We start from the raw sequence: 21,490 nt of genomic DNA on the forward strand, positions 1-21,490 counted from the left end.
CGAATATCGAATTAAAATTAAATTAAGCAAATACATTTTTTTCGCTCTTGTAACACGTTTTCGCATCAACGAACGGACTCTCAATTTTCGAGTCGAATTATCGATAAGGCGGAATGACCTCCACGATTCACATCGTTGACTTTGATTCTCGATTAGAAATTATGATTGCGTATGCATCTCATTATCGAAAAGTGGGTCTTCTCGCTTTTAGTTTAACGGTGTACACGCGATTCTTATTAGCAATGTGAGTCGGTCGATAATTATAATTTATTTCACGTAATGGCATACTATTATTATTATACGGTTATAAACTAATTATAATTTTTTATAATAATCATTATCAAATACTTCCATGAGGATTATTAAAATTAATATTATAAATAAATATATATACATATACATATACCTACATTTAACTTTTATATTATTTTCGAAATATCGTAACACATATGATATTTTTCAATTAGAATTAAAAGAAGATTATATTCAAAAGAAAATATATGTATATGTCTCTAAACGAAGCAAAAATAGAAAGAAAGAAAGAAAGAAAGAAAGAAAGAAAGAAAGAAAGACAAAGAAAATCGTATCGCTTTTAGAAGAAACAAATTTAAGAAGCTTTGTTGTTTCGAATTTATTCTCTACGCACAAATATATTATATATATACGTACGTTCGACGTACTATGTAAGAAACAAGGCAAAAAAAAAAAAGGAAAGAAACAGAAATATTTACAACTACAAGTCGTTATCAATAGAAGTTTTTAAATATATACAAAGTTACGACCTTGGCTATGTATCAGTAACGTTTCGTGCGTGTTACTACTGTGTCGTGCGATTTTCATTGGTCAACGATGGTCTACGAGTTCACGAAGCGTTACGTTGAGTCAAACGACAAACGAGAGGAGCGGCTTACTTCGTTTGAGGTCGAGCTAGGTAATTTTAACGACGAAGTTTCCACTGTCTACGTTTAGCCACAGTCGTGACGCGACTTTTGCGACGACAAGCTGTCGATAACCGGTTCAGTTTTCAAATCGTATTCTTCGGCCTATTTGTTTCTTTCATTCTTTTTTTATTTTCTATATTTTTTTTTTTGCTTTGTTTCTCTACGACTTACGATCTCTCCTGAATATTTCAAAAGAGAAGGTTAAAGGAGAATAAAGAAAGAGATAGAAAGAGAAGAAAGAAAATAAGAAAACAGTATTCCGATGAAATTAATTAACATGCAATTTTGTTTTCTTTTTCCTTGTTCTTTTCTTTCTTTCTTTCTTTCTTTCTTTCTGTTCGTAATCAACTCACGTTTACATTAAAGATGGTATTATTGATTTTTAATGGCAAAAGATAATTAACGTTTGTAATTAAAGTTGTGAATAACAACGAACCGATCGTTGATTGCGTCTCTAATAATATATGTACATCGATAGATAGTGTAGAGATTTTTATTTAGATAGTGTAGAGATTTTTATTCAAGAAAAGAAATCATAGAAATCGTTTACTGGTGTTTTCGTTTAAAGTGTTATTCACAATTAGTGAAAGGCTAGTTGTTATACGTGCCGATGAACTCGACGAGAAAGGTTTTCTCATGGTCGATCGACGACGTCACAACGTGAAAACAAAATAATATAATAGCGTTCGATCGATATAATGAAACAAGTACAGAAATGTATTCCTACGAAATGGATATTTCAACTGGAAGATTCATCATCGTGTCGTCATCGCCTACTTCTTCGTGTTGTGTCATGCTGTTACATTATTATTATACAGGCTGGTACAAAAGTTTGTTATTGATTTAAAAAACTCTTTCTTTCTTTCTTTCTTTCTTTTTCTTTTTCTCTTTTTTTCAAACAGTTTATCTTCTTTTTTTTTCATATTTTTTCTCCTATTATAAATGATGATCGAAGCGTTTCATTTTCTGTTTTTTTCATTTTCTGTGTCCTTTTCCTTTATTTTTTCTTCCTTCCCTTTTTCTTTTGACGAACGCAAAAATATTAATCAGAATCAAAATTAATTTAATAATGAGAAAATAAAAACAGAATAGTCTCTTTGAAAATTATAAATTCGTTCGTGCCACTTTGACGTCACCTTGTATATAATACCTTGTATATCTATCGTACATTTCTTTGTGTATTCCATAATTTAAATATATCGTAATGGGAAAAAGGATATTGCAAAAGCTCAAGGCACATAATGTATATGAAAATTTGAAGATTATTATTTTTTACGGACCTATGTTTAATTTCCTTTTTTTTTTCTTTTATCTCTCTTCTCTTTTTTTCTTTATTTAATCTAACGATTTCCCGATTCTCTCTTTCTAACGATAATCGTTATCGTTCGACATATCGAATATGTATATACCAGCACGTTATTAAAACCATATATATGTAATTAAAGGAGAAAATCATTAACACGCGATTTTCATAGTTTTATCGATGAAACCTGAGAGAGTCCTTCCCATGCATCGTTTCATCGTTGATCGCAAAATTTCTCGCGATTGGATCACTCTTCGTTTTAATTATCTCACGAAAGGCTTAATTAATTAACGTAATCACTCTCTTCTCGTTTCCTCCCTCCCTCCCTCACCCTCTCTCTCTCTCTCTCCTTCTCTTTCACCCTTTCTCTCTCTCTCTCTCTCTCTCTCTCTCTTTTATCCGATTACGATATAAATCCTACCCGACGAAAATTCTCTCGCTCATCGTATTTGCTCGATATTAAACGATCGAGCTTTGAAATGGTAATTTCTAATCAGCTACATCGTATTACATTTTGCATAATATTTCAGTAATATTTTTTTAATAATACGCTATTAAATAGTCGATTATATGCATGTACCTAGATAAATGTTATCTATGTCGGGCTTTTTCATATATCTCTCTTCCTTTCTTTTTTTTCTCTCTTTATTTTCCTTTCATATTTATTTCTTTTTCTTTTTTCCTTTTATATTTATTTGTCTCTCTCTCTCTCTCTCTCTCTCTCTGTTTCTCTTTCTCTTTGTGTGCTTTATCATCAGAAAGTTATTTTCGCACGAAATGTATGTAAAACAAAACCGGATATCAACCGACCGAGCTTGTTTTTTATTATCTACTTCGTACGACGAATTACTTTGCTGTTTTTTATTAAAGCTGCTTTTCCTATTGATAAATTTTCTGGCTTAATAATAGAAAATGAACGAGAAAAATAATTATCTTAAAATAATTATCGATTATTGCAATGTATGTATATAAAGTTTGAATATTATATATATTCTTAAAAAGAAAAAAAAAGAAAGAAACAAAAGCTTTTTAAATCTATGAACGTAAGCCTATTCCATGTTATTAAATTTGTTAGTTTCTCTTAACATTCAACAAACATTAATCCTACCGATTGCCCGATTGTTCCATTTAGTTTTAGATATTTTCTGTAAATAGTTAAATTCCTCAAATGTATTAAACATCCAAACCCATTAGTATAGAATCGTAAACAAGCTTGATTTGTGTTAATAATTTAAAAATTTTGTTTTCGAATATAATTATATTAAAATAGCTGTCTATATTTCAATAACAGCAACTTCTATTTAATCTAATCTATCGTACCATTTGTATACAGAATATACGTATGTAAGACATGGTTTATGATTAATCGAAATCGTCAAGTCGCATCTTCCATCACAAACAAGTGCCACGTCCGAATTAATTTCGATTTTGGTGGAAACCCGAGAATATATCTCAAGAGAATAAAGTGGTGTTCAAAGTTTTCGTTGAACTATTAACGTCAACGATATATATATATATATATATATATATATGTGTGTATACATATATGATATATTGAAGAAATGAAAAGAAAAAAAAAATTATCGGAAGGAAGAAAGATAAACATTCGTGCGCGTGAGAGAAAATATATTAGTCATTATTTCTGGATTATAAGGAAATTTCGTATTTATCCTCGATCATTCCACGAATACATTAAAAATCTTAACTAAAGACGAAGAAGAGAAGAGAGAAGAAAAAACAATTCTTTCGTCGTAAGAAAAATTCGAAAAGGAAATATTCATAATCGAGCGAAATGACATGGTTCTGTGGGAAATTCGGTTTAATAATACTTTTCATTTCCATTTGTTGTCTTTATATGTTCGCGTTTTACTTCGATCTGAGATTCAAGAACGTTCTCAATTTTAAATCAAATCATAAAATGATACCGCAACGATTGAAAGACCATAAGATGTTCAAGAAGATCCTCTTTTGGAATGGAATGTTCGGCAACAAAAACTTTTATTTCGGTGATGGTGATATCTTTAAAAATTGCCGAGTAAATAAGTGTTACGCCACTTACGATAGATTTTACACTAACGTTGAAAATTTTGATGCTATACTGTTTCATGGTGTCGAGTTAGAGAGACAGGATTTGCCCGATGAAAGAAATATTAAGCAACATTACATTTTTGTTAATTTGGAAAGTCCACAGAATAGACCAATCGAAAATGTCTTTTTCGAGAATTATTTTAATGATACTATGACTTATCGATTGGATAGTGAAATTGTATGGCCTTATGGATTTGTTCGTGATTTAAAAACTAATAAGATCGTTGCGCCTTCTACTGATGTCTTTTGGAATATTCCTGATAATGATGATAAGAGTAACAAATTGTCTTCTACATATCACTTAAAAGGTATTTGTATTTTATACACTATTATATTATATACATATACATAATATATATATATATATATATATATATATATATTTTGTTTCTTTTCTAATGTATACATATTTCTTTTTTAATATACCATGAAAAATTTATTTGTTTGTTTACGTGTCAAGCTGAGTATCTACAAAGCCGTTCGATTTTGATCAAAAAATAATGAAATTACTTAAACACGGTCTCTTAATAAAATGATAAATGCATTTATTATGAATATAATTAGAAGGGAAATAAAAAGAAAAAAGATCATAAAATAAATTAAATAATAAATTCATTTTATATTATACATTATATTTATTTTATATTATTTTATTTTATATTATATACTATACATTTACATGTTTATTAAACTCGATATATACGTATCTATCAATGATTTATTTAATTCTCGAAATTTGACTCGATTTTTTTTCATCTTTTTTTTTTTCATAGACGATGCGATTGCAAATAAAAGTAAGGAAATAGCTTGGTTGGTTAGTAATTGTCCAGCTAAAAGTGGGCGTTGGGAATACGTTCAAGAATTATCAAAATACATTAGCGTCGATATTTATGGACAATGTGGTGATTATCGGACTTGTCCATATACACGTGATTGTTTCAAGGATTTATTCGAGCCACAATATTTCTTTTATCTCTCTTTTGAAAATTCATTGTGTCAGGATTACGTCACGGAGAAGCTTTACAAACCATTGAGGTAACATAATGAATAACTGAAAACTTATTTTTTCTTTTTTTCTCTTTTTTTTCGTTGGATAAATAATAACTTTAATTAGCCTTATATACGCATAAATATTAATTAATCGTTATCAGAATTTATTATATTTCATATTTTAATATATATATATTTATATATTGTATGAGTACTAAATATATATATATATATAAAGAGAAAAAAAGAAAAAACAATAAGACTGTTAATTATATTGTTTTACAACATTTACAATGTTTTTAACATGTCACATCGATTTGCATTCATTCATTAACTTATACTGTCATTCTTTCTCCCTCTTTATCTCTTTCTCTCTTTCTTTCTCTCTCTTCTTGTTCTCTCTTATTTCACAGATACAACATATTGCCGATCGTTTACGGAGGAGCCAATTATAGTCGATTTGCACCAAAAGATTCTTACATCAACGCATTAGACTTTGACAGTCCAAAAGAATTAGCCGTCTATTTAAAACGACTTAAAACGAATCCGAAAGAATATCGACAATATTTTCGATGGAAGACCCTTTATCGAATAGAAGATTCTGCAGTTAAGGTCGCTTGCAATCTCTGCAAGTTTCTTCATACTGAAAGGAAGATCAATACGTATTCTATATTATCGGATTGGTATAGCCGTAACAAATGTCCCTTACAGAAGTTATTGAATGAAATGAAATATGTCACGAAAGTATCATTGAATATTGAGAACTAATAAATCGAAATAATACTTGATTACTACGATGATTAATATATAATATAATATAATACAACCTAATATAATATAATAATTATAAGAAAGATCTCGAAGTATATACCGGTAAAATGAAACGTAGCATAATTTCGATCTCGTCGTTTTTATTTATTTATTTTTATTTTTTGTAATATAATTATATCGATATATTAAATGCAACGTCTTCCTTTCTTTGTTTATCACTACTTTTTTTTTATGTTTTTCTTTCTTTTTCCCCTCCTTTCCTTTTTTCTTTCCTCTTTACGATGGAAGATACATTTATTCGCGTAAACATTGATGGATAAACGATATGATGGAAGGTTTGTAGAAGTGAATGTATATGCTCATAGGTAATATATACATACACATTTGTTTTATCATGCTACTAAATCCTACTATAGTCATCCTGTTTGCACGAATTAAACCGTTATCGAATCTGCAGGGACAGAAAGAGAAAGGGAGAAAGAGAGAGAGAGAGAGAGAGAGAGAGAGAGAGAGAGAGAGAAAGAGAGAGAATTCGGAATGCAAATGCAGATGAGGACAAACATTACGATCGAACAGGTATTAATCCCTATGCGTTTTCTCGTTGAATGTTACACGGAAACTTCGGCACCTTGCTGATTTTATACGTGTATATGTTTGTGTTAGAAAGGGGGAGAGAGAGAGAAAGAGAGAAAGAGAGAATCCGTTCCAATGTGCGATAAGCGATCGAGTTACGACGAAGAAACGTTTGAAATGTTGTAACGTGACGCGTTATCTTTGCCGAATATTAGCACGGCGAATGGTGCTAGAAGTCGTAAATTCAATCTAATCTTACCTTAAAGCAAAGCGGAACGTAACACGTATTGTTATATTTTATTGTTGAACTATTTATAAGATCTGATTTTGATCCCAACACGATTGGATTTTTTCAGTTATATGATAATTTTCTTTAAGCAGTTAAAAATCTTCAGATTTTTCTTTTCATAATATTATTTAATAATTTATATTATGATAGTTGTAATTACGTTAATATATGTCACATATGGCGATATTATTTTATTTCATACGTATATGTTTCCATTGGAAAATTTCTTTTTGTTTAGTAATTTGGACAAAGTTTTGTTGAAATTACAATATATTTTAGTACATATGTGTATCATTTATATGATTTTTTTTTTTATATTTATGTTCCATTCGAACATCGTAATAAAATTGTATTTTATATGAGATCGGCATAATATCGTACGGGGAATTGAAACTGTGAGAAAAATGTTCGTAGAACAGTTGTTTGTTTAAAGAGGCACATTATTTTGTTATAAATCATTGTTTTCGAGTGAGTAAATTAGTAAAAGAAAATTGTTAAATCAAGTTATTCTTTTCGTTTTCTTTTTTGTTTTTTCAAACGAAAACCTAGATTTTTGTATTACATATAATATATATTGAAATATAACACTCCCTATACATGTACGTGTAAGTATATTAGATAAGAAGAAAAGATAATTTTTTATAATAATTCATTTTTATTTAACTTTCTTTTCTCCCTTTTTCATAAAATCAATTATCAATCTTATCAATGTAACTTTTAATTTCAATATAACGATAATAAGATCGTTATATAATTATATCGTATCATATAACATTATAATGTAATAAGTAATTGTATTATACAATTCACGTTATATAAATTTTTTTTTAAATAAACGAAACGAAGCTATTGCTTTTATAATAGAGATAACTAGAATAAGATATGTAAAATAGGAGATTAGAAAAAAGTAGGTGTGGTTGGGTAGGGTGAAAGAAGGAGGATAGGGGGAGGGATTTATTTGCTATGAGACACCGTTTTTCTTTCTTACAATACTAACGTAAACACGATAAGGTTTTGTATCGTCTCGTTTGGTTTCGTGCTAACAAAAAGCGATTACTTTGTCACACAGCTGTGTAACCACAGTTTCGGATGTGTCCAATCCTGTTCCTGTTTCGTGGTTCCAACGGCTTCGTTCTCCCACAAATTCTCTTGCCATTTGACAAACCAGAACGTTGCTAGGACGTGCACGCGATGCCCAGGTGTCACGTCTGTATCACGTATTACAAATTTACCGGTAATTATCAGGAAATAGATACCATGTATGTGTATATATATATATGAGAGACAAAGAGAAAGATAGAGAGAGAGCGAAAGAGAAAGAGAGGGAGAGAGAAGATAGAAACACTGTGTTTGTTAATGAAACAGTCGTAATTGGAGAGTATTTAGGTCACTTGAATACCTCCATTTTAACATTAGACACGAATATTTTTCATATTCAAATTATTATTTTTTTTTTTATTAAGTATCGAAGATCGTTCGAAGTATTTTCTTAATTATTTTTTATCTTGTTCCATATAAAGTTATAATCCTCATTATTATTTATTGTAGGAAATTTAGGTTATTCGAATTTCTCCGTTTTAATATTGGATATGAATATTTCCAATCGCAAATCATCGTGGGATATCGTTGTTATAATTGTTATATATATATATATATATATATTGGAATTTTTATTATTATTTGTTATATGGAAAATTCAGATCGTCATTTGAATCTCTATATTTTAGGTTTAATGACGATGAACATTTTACAATTACAAATCATTGTAATCTTCTTTTTTTATCATTTCTTTTTTTGTTATGCATCGAGATTATTGGAAAATATATTCTTAGTTATTTTCCATCTGCTCTTAAATAATTTTCTAGATTGAAGACTTTGACTAAAGAATTTGAATCAACGCTAATGTTACTTTAAAGCTTTAGAAAAGAAAAAGTAAAAAGCAAAGGGAAGAAAAAAAGAAATTCTATCATCTTTGGATTCTTCAATATTTCCGTTTATAAGTAGCTTATCGGATTTTTCCTTGTAGCTTCGTAAATCGATCGATAGAATAATTCGATACTAACGTATGTTGGTTATGACTTCGTTCAAAGAACGAAGAGATTATTATTTTCTATTCCCTCTCAAGACACCCTTTTTCCGCAATGTAAATGTTTATATCTATATTCATTTTCCTTTTCTTTTTTCCTTTTTCCTTTCTTTTTTCTCCTTCCTTTTTTCTTGCTATCTGTCTTTCTCAGTTTCCGTATTACTTTATTTTTCATAAGCTTTTCTGTTTTGCTCCGGTTTCTTCCATATTCTTTTTCCTTTTTTTTCATCTCCCACCCTCACTCTTCCTTTCTCTCTCTTTCTCTGTCTGTCTGGTTTTCTTTCCTTTTTTCTTCTTTTCGTGACAAGCTTCTACCGACAGTTTTTCCGTGTTTCTCCGTTTATTAAAAGGACTGAATCGTTTTGAATTTTTCTTCGATTTTCCATAGCGGCGAGAAAAAAAATTTTTTCTTTTATGGTTTTCTCGTTTAAACGCTATACATACGACTGTGTCTAGAACGTACACACATGTATATATAGGTATATGTATATATGTAAATATGTATATATATATGTGTATATATATATATATATATATATATATAGGTATGTATCGTTACGTATACATGACCTAAAAACAAAGGAAAAAATAGAAGGGGGAGAAAAATATGTAGATCTCTCTCTCTCTTTTTCTCTCTTTCTCTTTTTAGTTCTATGATAAACTCGCCAGACAAAAGTTTCCGCTTTTGTAGCGTTATCTTTGCACGCCAGAAATACGCGTATTCAATTTCTAGATTATTTGCATACCGTATGCGGTAGACACACAACTCGATCGATTCCGATACTCGGCACACTAGTCCCACGTGCTATGTCGTCGATTACTAATTCCTATGTGAATAAACGAGAAATGATTTTCTATTTGATTTAAAACTATTACATATTGACGATAACTATAAGATTATCTACAGAAAAGCATGATGTAGAAATTCTTATAATTATTTTATTAAATCGTAAGAAAAATTTTCGTTAAAATTATTGAAATAATTTCTAATATATTTGAAAACTTTACTTATTAGATCATTAATTCGTTCGTTATTTAAAAAATTTGTTTGTCATGATTACTTAATAATCCTTTGGAAATATTGATAATATTTTGGGACAATTTTTTACTTTATTTTAATACTTTATTCATTCCGTCCATTTATATTTCTTAAATATTTATTCATACTTTTATATTTAATTTTTATATTCTTTAATCTTTATTAAGATTATTTATGAGAAGAATGATATATGAGTTGCAATGATTATTAAATAATTGTGACATTTAAAAATTCTTAATACGTTCGTGAACAATTTCTTATTTAGTTATTCATTTATTCATATAGGTATTATAAATATTTATTCGTATATTCATATTTAATTTTTTCCCATAATATTTATTAAGATAATTTAAGAAAATACTATTATACACATTGTAATGATTATTTAATAATCGTAATATTTAAACATTTTTTAATAACACTTTCTCTTGTTCATACACACGCATGTAATCGATTCCTTTTTCATTCAATAATTCATATATTCGAAGGATTTAACAACATCAAACATGTATAGTTAATTGTTCCATTTTGTAATCTTCATTGTAACTTTCAGAAACTTCGTGAAACTGAACAATTCGAAAAGTTCGGCATTCGAATTGTAGTCGAATCGTGACAACAAGTTCAGTATGCAAAAGCTTATGGTAGCAAGTGGCAGGAAGATAGGAAGGTAACTGTAAAGCGTTCTCTTCGAAGTTAACCATACTTCGTAGTAACGTCTAGCAACATTCGTACTTGTGAAAATTGCCAATGCCCAAACCTTCGTAGATTCGTAGATGCAACGTGTTTGCATTCCTACGACATCGTACGCATTGCAGTTGCACTCTAAGAGGTTGCATCTGCAACAGATAGGAGAAACACTTTAACGACTTAGACGCGTTGCACTTCAAGTCGCTGACGTTTCTTCAATCGATCCGACATATGTGTATATATATATATATATATATATATATATATATATATATTTGTATATATGTATATATATGTGTGTAAATAGATATGGTTACCAACATATATGTAAATATATTTCATATAGAATCTCCCACAAGAGCATGTCTGCGAGATATCTTCTCTGTAAAAATATCAATTTATTTGTGAAAGAAAAAGAAAGAAAAAAAAAGCAACAACAAATTTTATACGTATCGAACGCGAAATGTAAATCATTAATAACGTTTTTAATTGACAATAAGATCATTACCTTTCGTTATTAGCAATTATAGATTTGCTATCGTCTCGATATACTTTCTATCAATTTTTCAACATCAATATTTTACGAGTATGATCTATTAGAGTTCTTTATGTTAAAGTATGTTTTTATCTTAAGCTTATACCTCATTATGAATCATACATTTTCTATTTCAGCATTAGGGAACTAGGGCAGCACGAGCGAAGCGATGATGTAATGTTTCTCTTGGCGTTTTGTAGGCTAAACTGTTTTACGTACGTAGCATTAATATCATGAGACTCCGTTTTCTACTATGACACGAACGAATTTGATAAAAGAAAAAAAAAAAGAAAATTTAGCGAACATGTGATGCAGAAAATATGCGTATATGTGTATGCTTTTAGATTATTACAATCTCTGTCTTACTAATTATCAATTTTCGAAGATATCGTTAACACATTTTTATGAGACAGAGATTACATACGTGAATAGTATAATTAAAGATACTTTGATATATTCAACATAATATTTTATTTATCATTAACTTGATTCATAAATAAATTGATTATATTCTAATTTAATCGTTATATATATATATGTATGTATCTACATATTTATTATATAATAAATTATATTATAAATATAGTTATTTATGAATCGATCTAACACACGCGCGCACGCACGCATGCACAAATACGATATTTTATATGTAGAATTCTTAGCATTAACATTTTGCATAATTTTTGAATTGATTCATAAATAAGAGTTGTTTTATTGTAATAAACTTCTTTACTTACAACACTTATTTATGAATCAACTCAATATATTGTATAGTGTATTCCATAAATGTATGATTATATTGAATATTTTTAGATGATGTACATACATATATTGGCGGTTGACGGCTAAAGTATTATAATATAAATCAGAACGATTAGTTTTCCAGAGAAGTATTTATAAAAAATATTAAAATCTAGCAATGTAAGATCAAATATTAGGTCTTAAAACGTGAAAGGTGATAACATATGTATATATGTCTCGTCCCATTGGACTTACAAAAATTTTTTTTTCTGTGAAATTGTAATATTAAATTGTGAAATTATAATATTAGAACCATAAATAAGGAATAAATTAAAAAAACTTTTTCTTTTTCCAACATATACATATGTAAATCTTTCATGACGTCATTTAACATTGAAATTCTTAGAACAACTAAAGATTCTCTTTCAATAGACGACTTAAATCTTTTTTGTTTATTTTTCTTTCAAAATATGCGTAATTAGATATCGTAATATTTATATGTTTTTAAAGTCGTATATTAATTCAACCTTCTGTAAGGTTATTTAACATCGAGCTTCTCAATAGAAAATAATGAGTAATCTTCGTTCAGATCTTTTTTGTTTACTTTTCTTTTGGTAAGGGTATAACGTACGAATGGTTTGTATTTGGCTTCTTTGTTTTCAAGATACGTATGGGAGAAGAATAACAAGATACGTATAGAGGACTTTCAGTATAACACGAGTCGTCATCGCAGAAGGAAGTCTTCGTAAGTACCACGTAGTATTACTTGAAAATTGAAAAGAGAAGTCCCGTGGAAGCCATACGAGTTTGGTTAATCAAAATCAAAGGAAACGTCTTCTTTCGTACGTATTTTTCGACTTCATCGAAAGCTATTTGCGGAGAAAGTAACACATATTGATTAGATCGGTTAACGATAGTGGTGAAATAAAGTGTATCAAGAGCAAATGTATAAACCATTAGTATAGTTTTGAATAACGAAGAGTTAATTATTAACATAAGGAAACAATATTCTTATTTTCTTTTTGTTTTGCTCTTAATATAAGTTCTAAGTACGAGAATTTTACTACTGTGTCAAAGAATATTGTAAGAGTCGAATAATAAGGATTATGGGAGTATCAAGAGTGTGTATATGGGATGGATTTCCAGAATACTCCTCTTGTTCCTTCGCCATCCCGTGGGACTTCTTTCCAGCTCTTTCTTCGAACAGTATGTATGTATACACACACACACATACACACATATATATATATTTATAGATATTTTAAGTATTATTTCGTTATTTCGTCGAAACGTTAATTATTCGTTCAACGTTTGTAAAATAGAGTTTTATTAAGTACGAGATACTTGACATAAGTTTCGCATAATATAATCGTTTTTATAAATACGAAATAAACTGAATTATAAGAAATTAATTTATCGTTAATATATTTCGATATGAATATCACTAATTTTATATATTTTCAAAGATATATACGAAGTAATATGTTTCGTTAATGAAATTATAAGAAAATACTAAAATGTCGAGCTAATTAATCTCCAATTTAGAAGAAAATATGTAAAATCCGTTCGTCTCATATTTTTATTCCAAATTGTCTAAATCATCTATATTTTATTTCTTTTATTACTTCTACTACTTTCCATTTACCTTTTCAAATATGTACGTATACTTTTAATAGAAAAAAAAATCAACTTGCTTTCCTTTCTTCTTTTTCTTTTTTTTTTATTTTCTTATTTTTATATAATATGATAAGATAAGATTGGTAGAAAAGAGAAAGGTTCTTCTGCTGACATGAAATCGATTGGGCTATTATTGACTGCCGTTCTACGCCAAGGGAAATCTTCTTCGAAGAGTATCGAAGAAAATAGTATCGTACACCTTTCTCTCTTGTCTTACGTCTTCTCGTCGTTTAGAAAGAAAAAAATATTAACGGACTTGGACACGAGCTTACGGGAATATGAAAATCGATGTAGACCGATCCTCGACGCGTTCCAATTTTACGGGGAATGCTTCTATGGCTTCTAAGGCTTTGACGTTGGCAGTTTATTAATACAGACATGGGGTTTGTTGCGATTTCAAAACTCTGGATAATTCCATTGCAATTATATATGTATGTATGTATATATATATATATAAGGGCGTTTATATATAGGACGTTTTAACTAAATTAATTGAAATTAATTATAACACTACGTCGTTTTATTTATTATAATATATTATATTATATTTTGTTGCGTTTTTTTTTATCAATGAAGACTTATTTTAGGCATAGTCGTTTTGTAGGCGTAGACAACGATCAAACGAAAATCTATGTATAATGTGTTTTATGTAATATCTTATTATTCGTTTTCGAAATGTTTATTATATTTTAAATACTTTTGTAGCATATCGAAAACAAAGTTATTCGAATTCAGTGATAATATTGAGCGATAAATGTATAATGTACGATGTTTTTCTTACCAATTTAGATTAGAAATTATTTGTTTGAAATTTTTCTTGGTTTTTTTCTTTTTCTAAAACAGATGAAACTTAATACGAAAAAATAGAAATGTTAAATCTCTATGTTATGTTTTCTATTAGATACGTAAAATGAAAATTTCGAAGGAAATAGTAAAATTTTTAGAAAACATTGAAATGAAAGAAAAACAAAGTGAATATTCATGAAAACTCAAAAATAATCATTCTTTCGAAAGTTTACGAGTGAAACTGAAAAAGATTGTAGAAGAAAGAAAGATAGAAAGAAAGAAAGAAAGAATGAATGAATGAATGAATGAATGAATGATTTTCTAGTAGAAAAAGTATCAGGTGGTATACCACGGTTAAAATCGTAAATCCTTGAACGAAGTTCAGTTTTCGTAGGATTTCTCGGCATACATACGTTCGGTTTATCAGCTATAACTTCTAGCTTTTTCATATTGGTAGCAATAATTTCTCTCTCTCTCTCTCTCTCTCTCTCTATTCTCTTTCTCTTTCTAACCATTCCTACATAACTATTTATCTATCTATTGATCTATCTATCTGTCTATCTATTCATCCATCTATATATCTATTTCTATCTTTCTTTCTCACTGTTCTACTCGAAAATGTTGGGTAGAAAAGAAAACGTTGAAATTTATCTCTTGCGAATAAAAATGTCCGTTAGAGTTTATATAAGGAAAGAAACGAAGAAGATTTCAATAAAATCCACGATTTTAAACTACAGATAGAAGTGAGCTTGTACGAATGTTACATGGTTCACTGAAGCTCAAAGTCAACCGTGTACAATCCGTTCTCTTTTGCGATTCTCGATTTTCGTTCTCTTTCCCTTTACATAAACCATCTTCCGCAGTATCGCTTCTAACTGTTATCATGCTTGTATTTTTTTTTTTTCTTTTTTTCGGACACACTCACTGCGAAAACGTTCGCGTTATCGATATGATATTCAGTCGGTACGATGCCAATAGAGACGACAACGACAACGACAACGACAACAACAACGAGAACGAGAACGAGGACGGCGACGGGATCGTTCCTGACGATTTCCAAATATAAATAAAAGAGACGGGCCAAATCTCTCGCCAAATTTTCACGACGAATGTTTGAACTCTTGCTATATGTACTGGAACCATTTCGATCCACGTAACTGAAAGCATTTCGATATATTCGTAAATATTAACTTGAATATATATATTATTTAACGTATGTTATCGTTGGCAGAATGTAATATTTTAATAAATCATTTATTGCTTGTGCAGTTTTATAAGTTCGAAGATTTAGATGTGACGTTTTGAATGGAATTTAATTTTAAACGTAACTTAATCATTTTCAAACAAAATATATATGTATATATATTTTAAATATATGAGAAAGTGTGTATTAAAGTTTTCAATGTTATTTACTATAAGTAAAAGTTCTGTTACAATATTATAATACTTTCTTATGTATTTTAAATTTAATTGATTGTTCTTAATCTTGAAAATACGAAAGTATAGTTTTAAATGATACTTCATTTTTAATATATATATATAATATATATTGAAAAAGGGTAAAAGATATAAAAGTTAACACCCTGCCGATAGTATTTTTATCGTTAATATATAGTATATAAAGTGTTACTAATAAACCATTAGACTAGTTAATTCGTGTATGAGAATTAGAAAAAAAAAGAAAAAATCTTTACATAAAAAGAAACACGTATACGTGCATATATATTCGTTATCACTACGTATGAAAACCAATTTTAATAGTTTATTTTCGATGTTTTACTCTCTCATGTGCATCGTATTTATGAGATCAAAAGGAAAGGCATCATGGAAATTGAGTTTTTTTTTTTCGGCGATTCTTTTCCGAACGTTCGATCTAACTCTTTGGAGCAGTTGGAGCGAGGAAAACGCATTCGTTCCGATCTCTATTTTTCTCTTTCTCTCGTTCGTTCGTTCGTTCGTTCGTTCGTTCGTTCATTCGTTCGATTACGTCCCCCGAACCCGAAACTGATGCTTCTTAACGGGATTAAATCTTTCGGACGCGACGTATCTATTTCGAATTCGTCCCTCGATCGAGGTCTCGCCGTGCTATCAATTCTCTCTTCGGCCATAGAGCTTCGATCACGAGCTTTAACCGGAGAGAAAGAGAGAGGGACAGAAAGAGAGAGAGAGAAAGAGAGAAAGATAGAGATAAAGAGAAAGAGAAAGAGCTAATTCTCGTTTTTCTTCGTTGACGCTAATCGAACGAACAGCCACGCCGTTCCACTGTGGTACTACTCGCGGTCTGAAAGAGCTCATGGGACATGTTAAAAGATCCATTGGAATATTTCGAAATGAAATATGTAACGCTGATGACTAGAATGACTAGAAAGATGATTAGAAATTTGAAATTTCGAAACTTTTATTCGAAATTAAATTGAGATGATAACAGTTATCAAAAAGTCTGTCTTTAAAGTAATTTCGTATTATTTGGATTTTATTAAAAGTTTCATCGAAATCTTTTGAAGTGAAATCTGTGATTCTGATGATCGAGATGATTAAATATTTAAGAAATTGTAATCGCGATTAAATTGTTCATTCGTAATAATAGAGTGATCGAGAGAAGTTTCTCTTTCTCTATAAGCTTATTTTGTATTATTTAGATTATGTTTAAAGATTCATCGGAATCTTTTGAAATCGGATCTATAATTCTAATGATCTGTAATTAAGATGATTAAATATTCAAGAAATTTTCATCGTGGTCAAATGATTGATTCATAGTAATAGAATAATCCTGATGGATATCTATCTCTCTCTCTCTCTCTCTCTCTCTCTCTCTATATATATATATATATATATATATATATATATATATATATAATCTAATTTTAGCTTAATTATTTAGATTGAAAATAGATGAAAATTACTTTGTTTTCATTTTTTAAAAGCTAGCTTCTTCGATTGAAGATAATTAAATTGTCACGTCTATTTTATCTCTTTCATTTTTATCATTAAACTATCTATCATTTAATCAATTGTACTTGAATTATTCTTTTTTCTTCATTAAGATTATTATAAAATAACAAAGATTTATATATATTAGTAGTAATAGAATTTTCATGTTAGAGAGTCACGTGTCTTTTATTAATCTCTATCGTTTCGTAATTCTTGTTATATCATCTAACAATCATATCATCACAATTGTCAAATGTTATTTTTAAATCATTTACGTCTTTAACTAAATAACGAAGATTTTTATTTTCCGTAGATACACGTACGTAAACACAATACAACTTTACTCTTTTAATTATTATCAAATGAAGAAATATTAAAAAAGAAAAAAAAAAGAAAGAAAAATCTTTTCGTTTAGATTCAAAACGAAATAACGTAAGATTGAACGAGTGGATAACGAAATGGAAAATCGTATAAATTCAAGATAGCAGTGTTCGTTTAAAGTTAAAGTATATTATTTTAAACTACTTCCTTTAATAAATCGTTGATAACTACCTTCTATATCTATCCAACTTGGTTAGAATAATTTAGTTACGGAGAAATTTACATCGCGGAGAAAAGCTGCGGTTGGAATCGTGCGTACGTGCGTATACGCGTTTATGTGTTATACGCGCGTTCTAGAAATTCTAGTATATAGATGTATGTGTGTATGTGTGTAGGTGGATACGTGGTTGGTATATGTGCGTGTCTGCGTGTATGCGTGTGCAGACATGTATACATATAAGAGGCGGTCGAGCGAGTGGCGGGTAATTAGTCCGGCACGTCCGTCGAGTCTCACGCGGGATTAATTACGTAGGATACGATGCGTGTATCCAAGATGTACTTGTAAGTACAAACGAACATGCAGACGCATAAGTGCACGTGCATTCACATTACACCTATATTTCACGTGGGTTTGTCCTGTCTATCGCTTCTTAGATACATTACGTAAGAGAATCATTAATAGAATCATATTTCACGTGTGTGTACGTTCATATATTTCTATTAAAAGTCGTTACGTAAAGGAATCATTCATTGAATCATATTTCATATTCAATTACTATTAAGTTGAATATAGAAGTAGTATGAGATTTTTTACTAGGAATGTTTTTTCCTTAGGATCGAGTTTTTGCTTTGTATTATTTAAAAAAGTATTTTAACGTGTAATAAGGATGAATATGATTAGGATGATTTTTCTTTTTCTTTTTTTTTTTTTTTTTATAAAATTTGTGATATGTATGTATGTTTGATAATGCGTAGTAAATCTTAAAATTAATCGATTTCGAAGATTTATAATTTATATTTTGTAATATAATCTCTAATTTAAACATATATATATATATATGTGTGTGTGTTTTTTATTTTATTTGTGGAAAGATCATAAGAGCAAAAAGAAAAAGAAATAACATAAACGTGGAGATTAATAAACAAAAAATAACAGAGAATTAAAGAAACGAAAGGAAAAGAAAAATAAAATAAGTTTCTCAAGATTAGTTCTCTTTGAAGTATCGTTCAAGTATAAAAGATCTCGCAGTAATTCTAATATATTCCATTTCTATGCACGTCATTGATATTCAACACGATAATGTATCGCATTAATATGGCATGATAAAGGAAGATTATGCAGGATGACTCATAAACTATTACAATTGAAAACAATAGATAAAAACACAATGATGAATCTTTTTAAGTTTATTTGTTTTATGTGTCGTTCGACGTATTATTAAACCTATTCGACCTTGAAATTATTCTTAGCAAATTAATAATAGTGTCGATGGTTTTTTTTTTTTTTTTTAATCTAATTGATCGTTTTTGTATCGTACAATAAGACAATTATATTTTGCATTATTTTTATTAATATTCGACATTCATCTTCATATTATTTTTACTCTTATTATTACTGTTGTTATTATTATTATTATTATTATTATTACTGTTATTATTATTATATAATATATTATTATTATTATTATTATTATTATTATCATCATTAAGCCAGCTTTCTCTATCACTCTCTCTTTCTCGTTTGGTTGTTTCCTATCTACATTTTCGCAAACGTTCGCAAACAGATACATATATAGACACATAAACGTAGGAGTTCTGGTATCGCACGTGCCATGTCGTTGTATCTGTTAGCTGGACCAGCACTTTGCGGTACGATTTATAGGGCATTAAACTAACGTGCGAGCGAGGAAGCAAGCTCTCTTCTTCGCTTACAGCTCGTTTCGAATTCTTCTCTCGTGTATGTTCGTTTTTATACGCGTTAGTAGTAAATGTGTCTACAGTTACTTACAAAAATGATCCGTGTATCTCAAAAAATGTATAAAAAAACATTTTCTTTTTCTTTTATTGTTCCTTTCTTCAAATAAAAAAGATATATATTATTACGATTGAACGATATTATTAATAGAATTAATATTTACGATTTGGTAATCGTTTGTATATTATAAAAAGGTATCGTTTAATGTACAGAATTTTTTCTTTTTTGTCTTTTTCATTATCGAGTCAATGTTCCATAATTTTGATATCGTTATCCTTCGTGTAAAGTAGATTCTTTTCTCTCTTTCTCTCTCTCTCTCTCTCTCGCTCCCTCTCTCCCACTTCTTTTTATTTTTTCGGAACAACGCTCAAGCTCGACGATCCCACGAAAAGGGATTACTCGAAAACCGGAGCGTGCGAAAATTTGCATCGGTCGCTTTCAAGGTCTAATACTGTGCTATTAAAAAATAAAGAAGAAAGGTGAGATTACTAACGTCGATCTCGTCGTCGAGGATTATTAAGCTGGTCGACGTCCCCGAGAGGGATAATCCAGAGATTTTTAATCGTCCTTGCTAATGTGTGTCTTTTTTCCTTTTTCATTATTTCTTTTTTCGTTTTCTTTTTCCTTTTTCACGTTATAAGTTATTTTAAACCTGTCAAGTTATTACAGTAGAAAATTTTAATTGAGAATTCACTTTGTATCTAAAAAAAAGGCAAGAAAAGAAAAGATAATATTACATCTCTTATTAAGCGAATATGTTAAAATACGCAAATATTCTGTTGACGGGTAAAAATATAAAGAAATGATTGCACGTACGTTGCAACATATTAAAAATGTTAAAATATATTAAATTTCTTAATTTATATCTTCTTTTCTTTCTTTCTTTTTTGTTTTTCCCTAAAAACATACGCGACAGTTTGAACCAAGATAAAAATGCTATGTCGAATTGATCTCGGAATGATTTCTGTTAGAATAGAAGAAAAAGCTCTGAACGAAGGCTACGGTATCGTGACATGTAGCACACGGCAAAACGCAATTCGAATACGCCGCAGCATCGTTTGAAATATTCAGAGCCATCGCAGATGGAATTTAGATGGAGCTTGCAAAATTGAAACGTTCGTTTGTCCCGTGTTTCGTCCACGGCGTAAAGTGAAGTTCGTCGTCCTTCTCTATACGTTATAACATATCAATGAACGATACCTATCATCCAAAATCCTATATGTACAAATTGTCATTTAATTACTTTCCAATTAACAGAAAACCGTGAACGATCAGACCTAACGAAAGTTTGACAAGTTCGTGAGTGTGTCGGTAATCCTGACAAATATTTGTTAAGTCTAGGAAATCTGGCCATTTGTGACCACGATGAAATCGATACCACTCGTTCGTTCATTCCTTGATCATGAGCATTACGATGAACGTTTATAAATAAAATCCGATGTGCAAATCCATTGATAATAAACTTTTCCTGCATTAGAGCAACGCTTCCCAATGTGTGTGTTCGTCGAATCGAATTCTGGAATTCGACCAAAAAATTCAGTGGTTCCGCAAAGGTCTGTTAGGAATTATTGGAACGACTAAATTTTATATATATATATATATATATATATATATATATATATATATTTGAAAAATTTTCTGAGCATTCCGCTAGTAAAAAAGTTTGGGAATCCCTGCACTAGAGTTTGGTTCGATAACGTGTCCTTTCATATTTTAACATCCGTTTGTATGCAAAGAGAAAGAGAAAGGGAAAGAGA

At 29.5% G+C, this 21,490-nt stretch overlaps 2 protein-coding genes and 1 long non-coding RNA gene across 16 annotated transcripts in view; 2 read left to right on the top strand and 1 right to left on the bottom strand.

The window, feature by feature from the left end:
* Positions 1-6,110, top strand: part of LOC127067684 (alpha-(1,3)-fucosyltransferase C) — a 105,650-nt gene extending 99,540 nt beyond the window's left edge. Inside the window, exons 1-5 of one of the 7 annotated variants that reach the window (XM_051002924.1) lie at positions 961-1,310; positions 1,420-1,763; positions 3,578-4,640; positions 5,106-5,367; positions 5,736-6,110. In XM_051002924.1, the coding sequence (XP_050858881.1) occupies positions 4,037-4,640; positions 5,106-5,367; positions 5,736-6,090 (1,221 nt within the window). In that variant the 5' untranslated portion in view covers positions 961-1,310; positions 1,420-1,763; positions 3,578-4,036 and the 3' untranslated portion in view covers positions 6,091-6,110. Of the gene's footprint in view, positions 1-960; positions 1,772-3,577; positions 4,641-5,105; positions 5,368-5,735 lie in introns of those variants that run through there. The other 6 variants (XM_051002925.1, XM_051002926.1, XM_051002927.1 and 3 more) reach the window with 6 other exon arrangements.
* The window catches only part of LOC127067682 (lachesin), a 243,913-nt gene that overhangs the window by 79,081 nt on the left and 143,342 nt on the right, over positions 1-21,490 (bottom strand). The window lies entirely within an intron of this gene.
* The window catches only part of LOC127067693 (uncharacterized), a 76,972-nt gene continuing 65,769 nt past the window's right edge, over positions 10,288-21,490 (top strand). Inside the window, exons 1-2 of the long non-coding RNA XR_007782709.1 lie at positions 10,288-10,747; positions 11,440-13,253. This is a non-coding gene — a long non-coding RNA (uncharacterized LOC127067693). The remainder of the gene's footprint in view (positions 10,748-11,439; positions 13,254-21,490) is intronic.

This window comes from Vespula vulgaris, chromosome 11 (assembly GCF_905475345.1).
Source record: "Vespula vulgaris chromosome 11, iyVesVulg1.1, whole genome shotgun sequence".
NCBI lineage: Eukaryota > Metazoa > Arthropoda > Insecta > Hymenoptera > Vespidae > Vespula > Vespula vulgaris.